Source organism: Furipterus horrens, unplaced genomic scaffold, assembly GCF_987537825.1.
Source record: "Furipterus horrens unplaced genomic scaffold, mFurHor1.1.pri manual_scaffold_13, whole genome shotgun sequence".
In the NCBI taxonomy this organism is placed as follows: Eukaryota; Metazoa; Chordata; class Mammalia; order Chiroptera; family Furipteridae; genus Furipterus; species Furipterus horrens.
The window spans coordinates 15,231,888-15,247,822 of NW_028327183.1; the positions used below are offsets into that span (position 1 = coordinate 15,231,888).

General features: G+C 42.2%; 1 protein-coding gene across 4 annotated transcripts; it reads left to right on the plus strand.

The window, feature by feature from the left end:
- The first annotated feature begins 278 nt into the window (after positions 1-278).
- On the plus strand, positions 279-13,083 carry ZFP90 (ZFP90 zinc finger protein). 4 transcript variants are annotated; one of them, XM_090260080.1, is made up of 5 exons: positions 279-398; positions 730-795; positions 7,194-7,320; positions 7,676-7,771; positions 11,254-13,083. In XM_090260080.1, exons 2-5 carry the CDS (start codon positions 763-765, stop codon positions 12,900-12,902), a joined length of 1,905 nt encoding a protein of 634 aa, XP_090116206.1. In that variant the 5' UTR covers positions 279-398; positions 730-762; the 3' UTR covers positions 12,903-13,083. The 4 variants fall into 4 exon arrangements, with proteins under 4 accessions (XP_090116206.1, XP_090116205.1, XP_090116204.1 ...); XM_090260079.1 differs by having other exon boundaries at positions 288-344; XM_090260078.1 differs by lacking the exon at positions 279-398 and having other exon boundaries at positions 552-795.
- Positions 13,084-15,935: the final 2,852 nt, after the last annotated feature.

A 15,935-nucleotide genomic window follows, 5' to 3' on the forward strand; every position in this document is an offset into this window, starting at 1 on the left:
CCCCGCCACTAGCAACATGCCCCTGGCACAAGAGGAGGCGCTCAGTGACTGTTATTGGAAGAAGCGGACATAAGGGTACTCAAGCCCAACTCCGATTTGCTGGGTCCTCACAGCGCACCCCACCGCTGCGTCTGGAAGGATGCGCGGCGTCCTCCCAGGCAGGCTCTGAGAGCCCACGCGCAGAGGCCTCTGGGAAGTGTGGTCCGCATGCTCGCCAGGAACCCGGGGTTGCGGGAACAAGGCTCCAAGCGCGCAGGCGCACTTCCGGCTCAGCACCGCGCCGCGGCCATTGTCCAGCCCCGGTCAGGCTAAGGCCGCTTGGGGCTGCACCTACGCACATCACAGTACGAGAGCACTGAGCCTGCAGCGGGGGCGGGAGGAGGCGTTCCAAACCTTAGGTGGGCCCAAGGTCGCAAAATCTGGACACTCCAAGAGGCAGAGGTTCCGAGTGCGCCGGTCCGGACGGCACCTCCCAAGGGTTTGGCGCGTGCCGCGGGGCCGCGCCCACCATCCTGCTGGGGGGGTGGTGGTCTGGGCGTGGCCAGAGAAGGGTGTCCTGGACCCCGTGAGCTTTTAATTTGTGGGAGTGAGAGTAGCAGGCCCACGCGGGTCCCGGACACTTCTTCACCCCTCCCGGGAGAAATGTGTGCGGGGTGGAGGCGCGCCCGGCTGCATGGGTTGGGATCCGCGGTTGCAGCGGAGTGAATGGGCCCTCCCTTCTCTCCCCAGTCCCTGTCTGGGAACCGGCCCGAAGAGGCAGGAATGGCCCCGAGGCCTCCGATGGCCAAGCCCCAGGTGAGCAGTGGGACCTTTCTACCCCGGGGGTTCCCATCCAGCGAGGCCCCCGGGCGTGTTTAGAGCGTTATTCTTTTCCTGGAAGTCCTTATTACTGGCTTGGTCGCCCCCTTGGAGCCTCCAAGTCCTGTGAAACCCAAGGTGTCCAGAGCTAGGGGGAAGAGGGGGTTAGAGCCATATGGGCTTCTAGAAGGAGTTGAGAATGGATGTTTGGAAAGTGTCAGTGTTGAGAATCCTGAGTGCCAAGCCAATTCCTTGAACTCTTGTCAATAAGGAATAGAGAAGGTTCGGTGACAGGATCGAAAACTGTACAGGAGGAAGTGTCTGTCAGTGAGTGAAGGAGAGGGGAGCCCGGCTTCTATCCGGGAAACAGACCTTAAGGGTCCCAAGAAACCTGGTCTGGATTTGCCGAGGAAGAGGCTGGAGATGGGCTTTCTTGGGCAATGCCAAGGAGGGGATGGAGTGGGGTCCAAGGAGGACTTGTCACGTAGATTTTCATGTCTTTCTGTTTTAACAAAAGTATAATAGTGCACATCCCGAGATGTGCAGTCTTTAGTGTGATTAATATGAAGCTGATTTGTGAGCCTATTTATTCTTGTGAGGGAGAAGGCATTTTCTAGAAGCATCACAACTCTGAGTTTGCCCACTGATTTACATAGAGTGTATCAGTGAAAATATAACAAGGCCCAGATGGTATTTTTATCCACACTCTCTTTAGAATTAAAGGAAAATCATACTCTAATTGCTGTGTGTGTGAGACAAAATCAATCTAGATAAAAATGCCAATTAGTAATGTCCTTTAAAAGCAGCTTACAGTGAATTAAGTACACACCATATAAAATGATATAAAATGCCTTTATATATGTTTTACTTCCTGTTATATGTTTTTGTTTTGCAGGAGTGAGCCTTAAGGAGTAAGATGAGTAACAATACTAAAGTAAGACAGTTATTTGGTTTGAGGTGAGCCAGAGCCACTCACAGTTATCAGCACCTTTCTATACCGAGTTTTGTCTCCGTAGGCTGTGAGAATTAGGATGACTTAACACCTCATGGGGGTGTTGATCCTTTCCGCAGAGGTGGGTTGCCTTTTTAATGGTGAAAGTAGATTTGTGTTCTGAGCAGCGAGTTTTAGGGACTGCTTTAAGCACCGCTTTTAAAGTTATGTTCCCCAAGGGTTGCCTTACTCAAGTGAACTTAACAACAGGGGCTTTTTAGGCAGAAATTTCCTTTTGTCATCGGTTCCCTTTCCCTGAGCATGCCCCTCTACAGTGCAGGAGAGGAGTAAGTAATTGAGTTATGTGACTACTTATCCAGGAAGTTAGTTAATGGAGGAAGACAGCCTCATGCAGAAGCAGAGCACAAGAAGACTGGTGTCAAGTGTTGTTGCAGAGGTCCAGAATACAGAAATGGTGAATACAGAAAGGGAGGAGGGAATTCTGCTTGTGGGAAAGTCAGTGGAGACACCTTTGAATAGGAGCAGAGACTAACCAGGTGAAATTGAAGGGGATGAGGATAGAGTTGATTGACTATGGGTCAGAGGAGTTGAGAGACAAGAAGATGGGGGGCATTTTCATGAAAATGTCCCATGTGACAGTGGATGTGGGTCATAGGCAATGGGTAGATGAGAACAGAAGGGAGTTTGGACTTCTTTCTGTTGGCCTTGTTAACCCATTTATTCTTCCTTCATGTAGTCATTCAGCAGATAGTCACTCAACCCTTATGATGTATTAAAACACTTTTCTAGGTGGCTGGGATACATTAGTGAACAAAATTTATAAAGGTTTCTGTGGTTGTGGAGCTTACATTCTAGAAGGAGTAAACAAAAATTATATGATATCCTAGAAGGTGCCAGTACCTCAGAAAAATAACTAAAAGTAGAGAAAAGTAGGGAGGATTCAGTGGGGGATGTGGGGGATTGTGGTATGAGTGCAGTTTTAAATACGGTGGCCAGGGTAAGCCTTATGCTTAATTGGTGATGTATGGGCAGACTTAAGGAAGCCTGGGAAAGAATTCTCGGGAAACAGCAGGATGTGTGGTAGAAGCATGTGGTGTATGGCAGGAGGCACAGTTTGAAAGAGAGGTGATTCAGTAGCCTGAAGAGAATGGTCTGAAGTGGAGATCTAGAACAGTGCTGTCTGAAACAAATATAAGCTACAAGTATAATTTTTAATTTCCTAGTAGCCATCATGTAGAAAGATACAGATGAAACTTACTTTTGTTATATATATTATATAGCCCAATGTAGCCAAAATATTCTCATTTCTTTATGAATCAATATTTTAAAATTATTAATGGGGTATTTTATTTTGGGGGGGAGCGGGGGGGTACTAAGTCTTTTAAATCCAGTGTGTGTATTTCATACTTACTGCATATCACATTTGGACTAGCCACATTGCAAGTGCTCAGTAGCCACATGTGGCTAGTGGTTTACTGTATTGGTGTAGATCTAGAAAGTTATTGCCTGGTGTAATGGCATTTTTGACAAGGAAGAATTTGAGCTAGATTTGAAAGATGAAGAGGAGGGACTGAATATAGGAGACGTTTTTGAGGCTCTTGGTGATTCCAGGGCATAAGGGAAAAATGTAGAGTCCAAATTTCCAGTTGGAATACCGTAGATGGTGATGCTGTTAGCCTAAATAGGGCATTTGTGTATATGTGTAAAGGCTAACAGTAACTTTCTTCTCTCCATACTCAATTTTTAGGCCTGCTATTGATTTAATAGCTTACCAAACTAATACTAGTCTGGTATCAGAGAGCACCAAGTACTTGAGTGAAAACACCATACTGTATGCCAGTAAAATTAATGTGGTATAATTGGGCACACTAACCCAGTTTTGGAGTAGTAGTATTTATAAATTAGTTTATTTTTACACAGTAGCTGCCATTCTCTGGTTTTCGGTTTCGTAAAGTTTCAAAATTACAGTTTCCTGAATTAGAGTTTGAGCTGATTTCTGCTCTAGGGTTGGTATATATTAGAGTTGGATGACTGTTTATATTAGCACATGTTATCCTTTTAGGAAATGCCCTTTCCACTAGTCTACTCTTAAAACTCTTACTTCTTTATTACAGAGAACCCGTGTTGTAGATGAGAAAAGTTGTTCTCTTGGAGGTCTGCAATTTACCAAGGATATTACACACTAAGTGTGGAGCTTTTTAGGGGTCCGTGAAATTGAGCCTTCTCAACTTAGTACATCCTGTTTCCAGTTAATCTTCTGCATATTATATTGTGTTTCTGTTAATATTTAAAAGGTGTTGATGAAGTCCAGTTGTATCTGGAAGAAGGGTGAGTAGTGTCTACAGGATGTTACTAGATCATTTTATTACAGTCTGAACTGTGACCTGCAGTGTTGAGAATGCCCTAAAGTTGATCTAACTCAGAGTGGTTAACTCACACCAAGGAGCTCAGAATATATTTTACCTACTTAATCTTGCAAACGCTTGATTGTCTTTTATGTACCAAATTGATGTAGAGATTCGAAGGTGCCTGAGACAAGGTCTTAACCCTCTAGGAGCACAGTGAATACAAGGTAACAGACACCATAACACATGTCCTATGAGCTATGACTGAGAGAGGCCTGGGGAGGGGAGCCATGTTTGGGGGAGGGGGTATGAGAGGGCTTTTAGCCCAGACCTGGGGGTAGGAATGAACCCTCAAAGGAGAGAGTGAGTGTCAGCTAGGCAGAGGAGGGAAGGTCGAGCATTTTGAAGCAGTACTTGCAGAGACGAAAGAGATGACTTGATTTCTAATCTACGGCATGCTGAATTATGCTGTAGAGGGGAGTCAGAGCTGAGCTTGTGGCAGTGATGTGGGGACTAGTTAATGAAGGGCTCTGAAGCTCACACTAAGGAATCTAATTTTTAATTTTAAGAAATACTTATTAAATATTTATGGAGCACTCACTATGCGCCAGGCCTGTTCTCTAGGCAATGGAGATTCAACCAAAAAGAAAAGAAAATTTCTGCTGTCCTGGAGATTATATTCTCCTTTGGGTGGCTATAAACAAAAATATGATGTGTCGTCGTAAGGACTATGAAAAGTGAAAATAAGAGTGACAGTCTGTGGTGGAGGTGCTGTTTTATGTAGGGAAGTCAGGGAAGGTTGCTATGATGAGGTGACATTTGAACAAAGAGCTGAAGGAAGTCATTGGGAGCCACACGCATATCTGCAGGAAGAGGCTTCCAAGTCAAGGAACAGTCAGCGCAAAGGCTCCGAAGCAGACGCATGTGTAGCGTGTCCCGGGAACTGTAGGGAGGGCAGGGTGAGTAAAGTGGAGAGTGTTAGGTCTGGCGAGAGTGAGGGGAGAAACGGCAGGAGAACAGGCCATGAGTTTAAAATGATTTATTTGGCCCGCTGCGACCAACGGGCCAAGACCCTGAGGTGTCAACAGCGAACAAAAGGGGGTTTTAAAGGGGATAAGGGGGAAGGAGTTGAAGGGACTCTCTGTAGATGTCTTTCGGGTAATTGGCTCTCAGAACAGAGAGGCTTACTAAAACAGAAAAGTTACTAAATTCTTGTCCTCAGGCTAAGACCTCTTTCAAGGACACAGACCTTGCCAGGAGGCTGAGATATCTTAGAAGGACACAGGCAGTTACTAACATCAGCAGTTACTGAAGGGGTTGCAGATTTAATGGGGCTTGCTAAAACTGTACCAGAATTCCTGGAATCCAGGGCTTAGGGTTAAGAGAGAGGACAGTGAGTCAAGGATGAGGTTCAAGATGAAGTCAGGGCAATAGTGGGGGGCCAGATTATGAAGCCCATGTAGGCCACTGTAAAGATTTAGCTTTTAATGGGAGTGAGTTGAGATGCCATTAGAGGCTTTAAAGCAAAGAAGTGACTTGATCTGACATGTTTTAATAAAATTACTTGCACTGTTTTATGGAAGACAGACTTGGGTGGAAGAGGAGAGAGGCAAGTTAGGAGGTTGTAGCAGTGGTCCAGGTAAGGGACGGTGCCATGGACTAGGTTGATGTGGTAGGAATAGGGAAAAGTGGGGAGAAATTAAAGGTTTGTAAACATGATCAAATTTGTGTTCTAGAGAAGTGACCAATAGTACGTAAGGAAAAATTTGTGGGATCAAGAATAGAATAGAGGCTAGTCGTTGCCCTGCCGTGAGTAGCTGGAGTAGACATTTGTTTACTGGTCAGCACATTCGTTATCATTAGTGCAGCCTATTTGGGAAAGTAGCATAAAGTCATGAGAACTTGTGTTAAATATGGGCAACCAGATAAGCAAAGGAATCCAGATTGGCTGCCTACTCTCTCTTACCAAACCAAGGGGGCTGTATGTTTAGAGGACAGAGTACGCAATGGGGAGAGGGTGTTATTTCTCACAACCTAACTTAAAATACCTGCTTTTGTCCAAACCCTTTTTCTCCTACTGGCCGTGTGCATCCCCAGTCTAGCGTCCCTTCTCAAGCTTCTCAGTCCCTGGATTGGATTCTTACTATTCCTTCTGCCATCTAAATGGTACTTACTTCTTAAGGCCCAGTGTGTAGCCTACCTTGAAGCTTCTGTGTCTCTCCCGTCTTCTCTGCCCTGTACACTTGTTGCACCTCACTTTACTGTGCATTGTCTCATGCTGCGTCTAATAAATAACACATTTTAAAATAAACTGAAACCTATTCAAGGATTGCAGTGTTTTTCGTTGACACTTTTTTACTTCCACACTGCATCTGGTAAAGTCAGATACCTAGCAACTATCTCCTGTCATCTTACCTGGCACAGTCAGATCCCTGACCTCGGTCAGAAAAATCTGCCACATTTCAGCCCTTCCCTGTTCCTGTGGGGACATAGCCACAGAGACATGATACGGAGGGGCCAGTGTTGTCTGTGAATGCGGTCATGCGTCTCAGTAGATGGGCCCACTCTGGTTTCTCTGAAATTAAGATCTCTGCCTTCTCCTTAAGGCAATATTCAGTTAGGAAACAGATGTGTAGTGTGGGTCAGGCACTTGCTGGACACTAGTGTTTTAGAGTTTAAAAACAAGTGTATAGTTGCCCTCATTAATGCTTACCATCTAACTAGGAATACAAGCACTCAATAGATTATTAGGTCTATTTGAATAATTGTGTGCCAAGTGGCTTCAAGCACATAATACAGGGATTAACCCTCCACTGGGGGATCAGAAAGCCTCACTGAAAACTGCTAACCAACACCTGAAGTATGAAATGGAATTAGCAAGGGAGAGACTGGGGGGAGGGGGAGGAGAGACTGATGCTTCCCAGGAAACTGAAAGAAATCCAGTTATGCTATAGCCGAGCACACGGGAAGAGAAGGGCATGGGCTAAGGCAGAAACCTCCAAGTAAGGTCCCCTCACTGCACCAGCAGACTTGTGGCAGTACTGCCATGGGAATGTTTGTGGGATTGATCCTACTTGAGCAGGAATGTGATCCTACAGGAATCAGTGACATTCAAGGATGTGGCTGTGGACTTCACCCAGGAAGAATGGCACCACATGGCCCCTGCTCAGAGGTGCTTGTACAGGGATGTGATGCTGGAGAACTACAGCAACTTGGTTTCTCTTGGTAAGGACCACATCTTATTGGATCGCCTAGTGGTGGGTCTTTCTTTTCTCAGCTGCTGAGGCTGTGGGGCTCTGTAACAATAGCTTGGATGACTGTGAGCAGGGTGTAGGTGTTCAGGGTCAGAGCTTGTTCATCTTTCTGGGACCTGGCCTTACAGGTTCCTGAGCTTGCTCTTAAGATAAAAGATCTTTCTTTCACAGAACTGGGAATAGGCCATTTGATTGCATGACTCCTCAAGTTGCACCTTTTCTTTTCCTTCGGCGTTCCTGAGGATCAGGGACTAGCACTGACTTGCAGGATGGTTCTTTGACCACTTGCACGAACAACCAAATCTTGTGTTTTTACCCACGAGCAGGATATCAAGTTTCCAAGCCAGAGGTGATCTTCAAATTGGAGCAAGGAGAAGAGCCGTGGCTGTCAGAGGGAGAAATCCAAAGATCTTTCTGTCCAGGTAAATGAGTGAGAATCAGTTCAGACAATGGAACGGCTGAGGGATGGGTAAGCACTTTCAAATTGCTGTCCTAGGAGCTCATAGACTGGCAGAGGAGGCCAAGCCATCTCCTGGGTGACACCTCTGTATATCTCCCTTCTCCAGTAGGGTGCTCCTTCTGCTGGTAGGTCTTAGGGGAAAAGATACCCCTTTGTCCTACACTCAGTATACCATATCTTCCTATCCTGTAACCCTACTGGATGGATTATTTTCTCCGGTGTCCTCAGTCTCCCATCATTAAAGATCCCTTTTCTTACTCATTCAGACATAATTGAATTTCCATGTCTCTTCCTTGTTTTGTCTTACTGCTTTCAGTGTTGACTGCCCCAGACATGTAGGTAATAGCTACAGCCTTGATTCTTCCTCCCTACATAACTGTTTTTAAACATTTTCCCCTGTCTAGGGAGCAACATGGTCTTCTATCCATTCTGTGTTCATGCCGATTTGATTCATTGCCTCCCTCCACAGTTTCTCAAGTATCATCCTCTCTTGCTCTCCCTATTTGTTTAGTGTTTCTTGGCTCTAGGTCTTTGTTTTTTCTTGCTTTTCCCCCTAAGCAAATTTGCCTTAAGGAGTCTGCCCTTCAGCCTCCTCCCCTTCTTTCTCTGTTAAAAAAAGGGTACCTCCTAAAAGGGTGCCTGCCTCCTGGTATTTGCAGCTCTTTATTTATGCTATAGACTCAGAAATCATCCTTACTTATATCCTGGTCGCTTTGTTCTTTTCGTAAGACACCTCTACTTGGAGATCTCACACAGTTCTTACTAAAGATGTAAAATCTAAATTAATCCTCTTTCATCCCCAGCCAGCACATTTTGCTACCTTGCCCATCACCCCTTTTTTTCCTTGCCTATTAGATCAGACACCATAGTCAGTTTAGTCTTTTTCTTTTGGCCCAGGTTATTTTGCTCCTTTGAGAAGTACCTTAGATTTTCCTGCCTTTTAACTTCCACTGGTGACATCTTAAACCAAGCCCCAGGCTTAGATTACTATAATGTCCAGTTGAAATTGCTCCCTTTATCTTTTTTTATAATCCATATTGGATGTTTTTAAATTTTTATTTATTGATTGGAGAGAGAGAGACACATAGACCCACTTCTCCACCCACCCATTCATTCATTGGTTGACTCCTGCATGTTCCCCGACACTAAACAACTGAGCTTCTCAGCCAGGGCCGTATTGGATTTTTAAAATCATAACTTTATTCAGATATAATTCACAAAATATAAAATTCATCCTTTTAAGGTGTACAAATCAATGTTTTTTTGGCTAAATACAGAGTTGTGCTGTCATCACCACTGTCTAATTACAGGACATGTTTAACACCCCAAAAAGAGGCCCTATACCCATTAGCAGTCACTTTCTATTTCCCATTACACTCCAGCTTCTGGCAACCATTAATCTACTTTTTCTCTCTATGGATTTGCCTATTCTGGGTACGTTCTATAAATGGAATCATAGAAAATATATCCCTTTGTGCCTAGTTCTTTCACTTAGCATGTTTTCAAGGTTCATGTTGTAGCATGTATTACTTCATTTTTTTAAAGGATTTATTTACTTTTAGAGAGAGAGGAAAGAAGGGAGAAAGAGATGAATAGAAACATTGTGTGGTTGCCTCTCATGCACCCCTAACTGGGGATCTGGCCCACAACCCAGGTTGGGAATCGAACTGGCAACCCTTTGGTTCACAGGCCAGTGCTCAGTCCATTGAGCCACACCAGCCAGGGTTTGCTTTATATTTTTTGTATTCATTCCTTTGTATTTATTCCATTGTATGCATATACCACGTTTTGTTTATCTATTCATCATGTGATGGACCATATTGGATTTTAATGCTTTCTCTTCATAAACCACCCAGCTCTGAAAAAAGCTTTGCTATTACGTCCTGTACCTCATTGCAAGAAACAAACTCCCTTTATTTAAATGTCTGCCTTTCTGTCTGCCAGTCTGTCTTTCTGTTACTTCATTTAGGTTGAGCTTCTTTTTAATTTTCTTTGTAGGTATCATATACATTCCCTCATTAGATGATACTTTCTGCCTATCCAAAGCCATCTCTTTTTTAAGTTCAAGATATAATTCATGAAATCTAGTGTATACTAATATATTTACTTCTTTCTTCCCTGATCACAAATACCATTTATATCACCTCTGCCATATACAAATTCAGATTTAATAATATAACATCTGATGATTGTTTCTTCTTTTTTTTATTTGTCAAAAGATTGAGTCTTGTGTTGTATCTGTTCTTAGATTTCAGGCTCCTAGAAAGTCTGTTTTATTTCTATATATTTTATCTGTGGTGCAAAGCATTTAGAAGACAGTGAGAAATTATTGATCGATTATTATGGAATCTGTCTTGGGAGAGAACTTTATCATGCACTTATTTCAACAAACATTTCTTGAATATCCCCCTAAGAAGTGTTCTAAAAGAAATACAAAGCATTCCCTGTCCTCAGGAATTTAGAATTCAGTCGTGTTACGGGGTAAGGAATTGGGGTTAGAGCCCCTTAGTTGCTGGGTTATTCCATCCTAACGTTTTATTATGAAATTTTTCAAAGATATGAGAAGTTGAAAAAATTAGATAATGAACGTCATATACCTACCACCAAAATTCATTTAACATTTTATTATATTTACTTTATCACATACCTCTTCACCTATCCATCTGTCAATTTATCTTTCTGATACATTTCCAAGTGAGTTGCAGAATGAGTATATTTCATCCCTTCATTTTTCCATGTGCATACCATTAAGTAAAGCTCAATATTTATTAATGGTTTTTAGAGGTCAATTTATTTGGCAGATTAAAATAAATCCTTTTTGGTTAAGAAAGGTGATTAGTGTAGAACCCGAATTCAAATAGACTATAACCACAGCCCCAGTTGTAAGGACAAGGATGATTTGCCTACGGAAATATTCTTCTCAGCTTGTGCCATCTAGCCCTTAATCTCCAAGAATATCAAACAGTCATTTCAGTTAGATCACTGACTGCAGATTTTCTCTGCATGGCTTGATTATTTGGAGCCTTAGAGGTGACTTTTAAAAAATTATGAAATAGATATATTAGGGAGATAAGAGTGTTTGGTGATTTGTAAAATTAACAGGAGTCATGGAGAGCAGACAAGATCCTACAGGATAGACTATGATGCTATTCCCTTTGTATCTATGCCTAACACTCTCATAATCACTTGCTTCCTTACTCCCTAACACACCTCCTAGAAGGGCTTCCTGGTTCTGGACTTACCATTCACTCTGGATCTGCAATCTGCACTATCATATCTCTTCACTCTTCCTTTCCTCCATTTTGGGTATTCTCTCCAAGTGCAGGACTAATTTCAAAACAGGGTCATGTATAATTTGAATCTCTTTCATTTCCTCATTCCTACTGTAGCAGTTTGTTTCAACAGGAGGGAATAGGGGACTTCTGCAATTTGGATTTCTTTCAGACTGGAAGACCAGGCCTGAAGCCAAATCATCAAATCTGCAGCAGAGCGTATCTGAAGTGTCCCTTCGCACAGATGGTCTCTCACATGCCACATCAGGAGATGCTTGGGATGTGAGTAGTCAGTTACAGAGGCACCAAGAAAACTGGAAGAGATATCTGGGACCAGATGTATCCACCCAGAAGAAAATAATCACACCAGAGGAAACTTTTGAGCATAATAAATTTAATGAAAACTCTAGATTGAACACAGACCTGGTTACACAACTAAACATTCCTTCAAGGTCTAGTGAATGTGATAAACTTGGAATCAATTTGGGACATAATTCAGACTTACTTAATCAGAATAATATCCTTGCAAAAAAGAAACCTTATAAATGTAATAAATGTAGAAAAGCTTTTATTCATAGATCATCACTTACTAAACATGAGAAAACTCATAAAGGAGAGGGAGCTTTCCCCAATGGTACCGATCAGGGAATTTATGCTGGAAAGAAACACCATGAATGTACTGACTGTGGAAAAACCTTCCTCTGGAAGACACAGCTTACCGAGCATCAGAGAATTCACACAGGGGAAAAACCCTTTGAATGTAATGTCTGTGGGAAGGCCTTCAGGCATAGCTCATCCCTTGGTCAGCACGAGAACGCACATACTGGAGAGAAACCCTATCAGTGTAGTCTCTGTGGGAAAGCCTTCCAGCGTAGCTCCTCCCTTGTTCAACACCAGAGAATTCACACTGGAGAAAAACCCTATCGATGTAATTTATGTGGAAGGTCTTTTAGGCATGGCACGTCCCTCACTCAACATGAGGTCACGCATAGTGGAGAGAAACCCTTTCAATGTAAGGAATGTGGGAAAGCCTTTAGTCGCTGTTCTTCCCTTGTCCAGCATGAAAGGACTCATACAGGAGAAAAACCTTTTGAATGTAGCATATGTGGGAGGGCTTTTGGTCAGAGCCCATCCCTTTATAAGCATATGAGGATTCATAAGAGAGGGAAACCTTACCAAAGCAACAACTACAGCATAGATTTTAAGCACAGCTCATCTCTTACTCAAGATGAAAGCACTCTGTCTGAAGTGAAATCCTATCATTGTAATGACTGTGGGGAAGACTTCAGTCACTTTACAGACTTTTCTGACCACCAGAGGATCCATACTGGACAGAACCCCTATGACTGTGAGCAGACCTTCAGTCAACAACCTATTTCTCATCCCGGAGAGAAACCCTATCAATGTAATGTATGTGGAAAAGCTTTCAAAAGGAGTACAAGTTTCATAGAGCATCACAGAATTCATACTGGAGAAAAACCCTATGAATGTAATGAATGTGGAGAAGCCTTTAGTAGACGCTCATCACTTACTCAACATGAGAGAACCCACACAGGAGAGAAACCCTATGAATGTATTGACTGTGGGAAAGCCTTCAGTCAGAGTTCATCCCTCATTCAACATGAGAGAACTCATACTGGAGAAAAACCCTATGAATGTAATGAATGTGGGCGAGCCTTCCGAAAGAAAACCAATCTGCATGATCATCAAAGAATTCATACTGGAGAAAAACCCTATGCTTGTAAAGAATGTGGGAAAAACTTCAGTCGAAGCTCTGCTCTCACTAAACACCAGAGAATTCATATGCGGAATAAACTCTAGGAACCCTGAAATTAAATTGCAGAAAGCTTTAGCTAATGTATTGTTTTTACTTGGTATCAAAGGATTCTTACTGGAAAGAGCTTCAGAATGTATTGAATAATATGTATTTGTATGTGTGTGCAGAGAAAACTCTGTGCTAGTAGACATTTTTTAAATCCAATAAATAAAAGCCACATTCTCAGATCTGGTTACAAATTTGTAAAAACAACTACAAACAGCATATGTAACCTGTTGGAAATGATATGCCTATATATTGGACTCTATAAAGCTTTTTAATATATGCAGGAGATTACCAACTTTCAACAATTTGACTTTTACTGTTTACAGCCTTTTTTATAGAAAAAAAATCCCTGCAGTAATGACCAAAACTCATTTTTAAAGTTACTTGACAACTGCATTCAGTTGCAGTTCTTACATTGAATTCACCATGGAAACCAGTTCCACCTCGAGAAATTCAAAGAATTAGATCAGCTGGTCCAACTACTTCAGTGTACAGATGAAGAAACTGAAAACCAAAGATGTGAAGTGGTTTGCACAGTGTGATACAGCTTATAACGGCAAAGCTGGGTGGAGGATGCAGGTCTGCTGGATCTTTGGCTCCTGGGTCTTGACACCGAAAAAGGTATTTTGTAATTCAGAGGGCTTTTAGTTTAGGTGTTTTTTTTTTCCCCCCACACATTGAAACTTCAATTTAATAGAATATTTAAAAGCTTGGAATAAAAAATACATTGCATGTAAACCAGATTATATGTGGGAACTGATGTACTTGGCCATAAAATAGAGTTGGTATCTCCATATTATACTACTTCTATGGAAATACTCGGTAAGATTTAGGTAACATTTACTTTACTATAGAGAAAGCAAAAGTAGTAAAGTACTAAAGAGAAAGTGGACCTTCAGAGGGCTTTTAAGTAAATTTTAGATCAGATTCACAGACATTTAATGATCACTTATGAATTGGATACATTTGGAATTTATAAAAGCATAAGGCAATAAGACATATTCAGATGTCACAAACTTATTTAAAGGAACTTGTTGGAAGCTTACAAACCAAAATGTTAACAGAAACTGTAAATGGTTGAACTACTGGTTACTTTTTTCCATTTCCCAAATATCATAGTTATACTTTCAGCTAACATGTCAATTTTATATAACTATTAAGTTCTCTTGCTCTGCACTGCCCCAAGCTTCCTATATTGGATCAGTGAGGAAATAACACAAATCTAAGACAAAGTGAAATTAATTTTGCTGTAGAGAAGTATAAATCCAATTACGTCTAGCCATAAAATTTGTCTTTAAATCAGCATGTGTGCCAAGGAAATATTTCACCATAGAAAATTAACTTTTAAGCTCTATGGGGCTTTTCTATCAGGAAAGCCTGAGAGCTATGCTTCAGTAGCCCACTTTGTTTTTTTTTTTTTTTTTTTTTCCCTAATGGAATTTCATAGGCTATTCTTAAAGGAATTTCAAGAACCTGTCTTGGTTCATTGGTACCAATAGTGCAGATAAATTTAGAAGCAACTGTGGACATTGACCCCTTTCACACAATAGCATCTCCCCCATCCCCCAGGTATGATAAACATATTTTCCCCCTTGATGAATCTTTGGGAGGAGTGATATGAGTGATGTTCCTATTGGCTTTCTTGCATGCCAGGTATCAGGATCCATGATCCTTATCCTGGACAAAATGAGGCAGTTCCCAAAGATCTTCATAATTTTATTTATTTTTTTCACTCCTCACCCAAGTATATGTTTATTGATTTTAGAGAGAGTGAGAAATATCGATTGGTTGCCTCCCATCATGCCCCAACTGGAGATAAATCCCACACCGTAGATATGTGCCCTGATGGGATCAAACCTACAACCTTTTGGTGTGTGGAATGGTGCTCCAACCAAGCGAGCTACCTAGCTAGGGCTCTTCATAATCTTTTGTGGAAAAGTTTTCCTGGGGACTGAAGTATGGGATGTCTAGCCCGTTGCCACATGTGGAGCAAGGTGGGATACTTCCTAGCTGATCTTCCCTTCCATGACATTAAATAGTCAAAAAGTACATTCATGATATCCCTTGCTTAGTGCACACACAATGCCATGTTTGTCTTGTCGGACACATAGTTTGGCAATGGGTGATTATACTCAAACTCTCCCCTATTTATTGGCCAAGATGCCAATCAGGAACTCGTTTTGCTGCTGATTGGGGATCCCCATAGTGGAATATTTGTAAGAATGGCATGAATTGTAACCAACTAAGTGCTACCCTACTGCTATGAAAGTTTGTAAAGACAGTTCTAAAAGGCCCAAAGGAGACCACTGGTTTGTGTGTGGACCCTGGCCTAGATCCAACCGGTCTCTTGGGTCTCAGCACATCTTCATTGACAGAGGGAGCCCAGGATGTATGTGTGGCTGCACAGAGTGATCTGTAGCCCCAGCATCCATGCACCATGCACTTGCAAACACCTAGCTTTCTAGGCCACATGAAATGCACCTTGTAACATCATTGTATTATTTCAATAAATAGCCTTCTTAGTTGAATGGGAGTGAGTTTGTCTCTTTCAACTTTCAGAACATGGCTAAGATTAAAGAGTGGCATATCAAGGAGGAGGGATTAACTGCTAAACTCATCACAGCGAGGTGAGTTTATAACAGCTACCATTTATGCTTACCACTTGAAAGACATTGTGCTAAGTATTGTATAGCCATCATTTCAGTTAATCCTTACAACTCCCCATTCTAGGTTTTTGTGGAAGCTATTATCTTTGCCCAGTTTTTTTCTCCCTTTTCTTTTAACAGTCCCTGATGTACTGACCACAGGAGTACAAGTCTATATGTCCCCAGGGTTCAGTAATAGTTTTAGGGGGAAGCACGTGACCTAGTTGAGCCAATATCAGTTCTTTGCCAGGATGTTTTCAAAGTAGTTAGCAGGGAAACTTTAATTTTGGGTGCTGAAGGCCTAGAGCTGCCTGGAGCCCAATTCCTTACCAGAGAGAAGAGGGCTGTTGAGTAGGAGAGGCTGCCACTGACATGACGGTGTTCTCT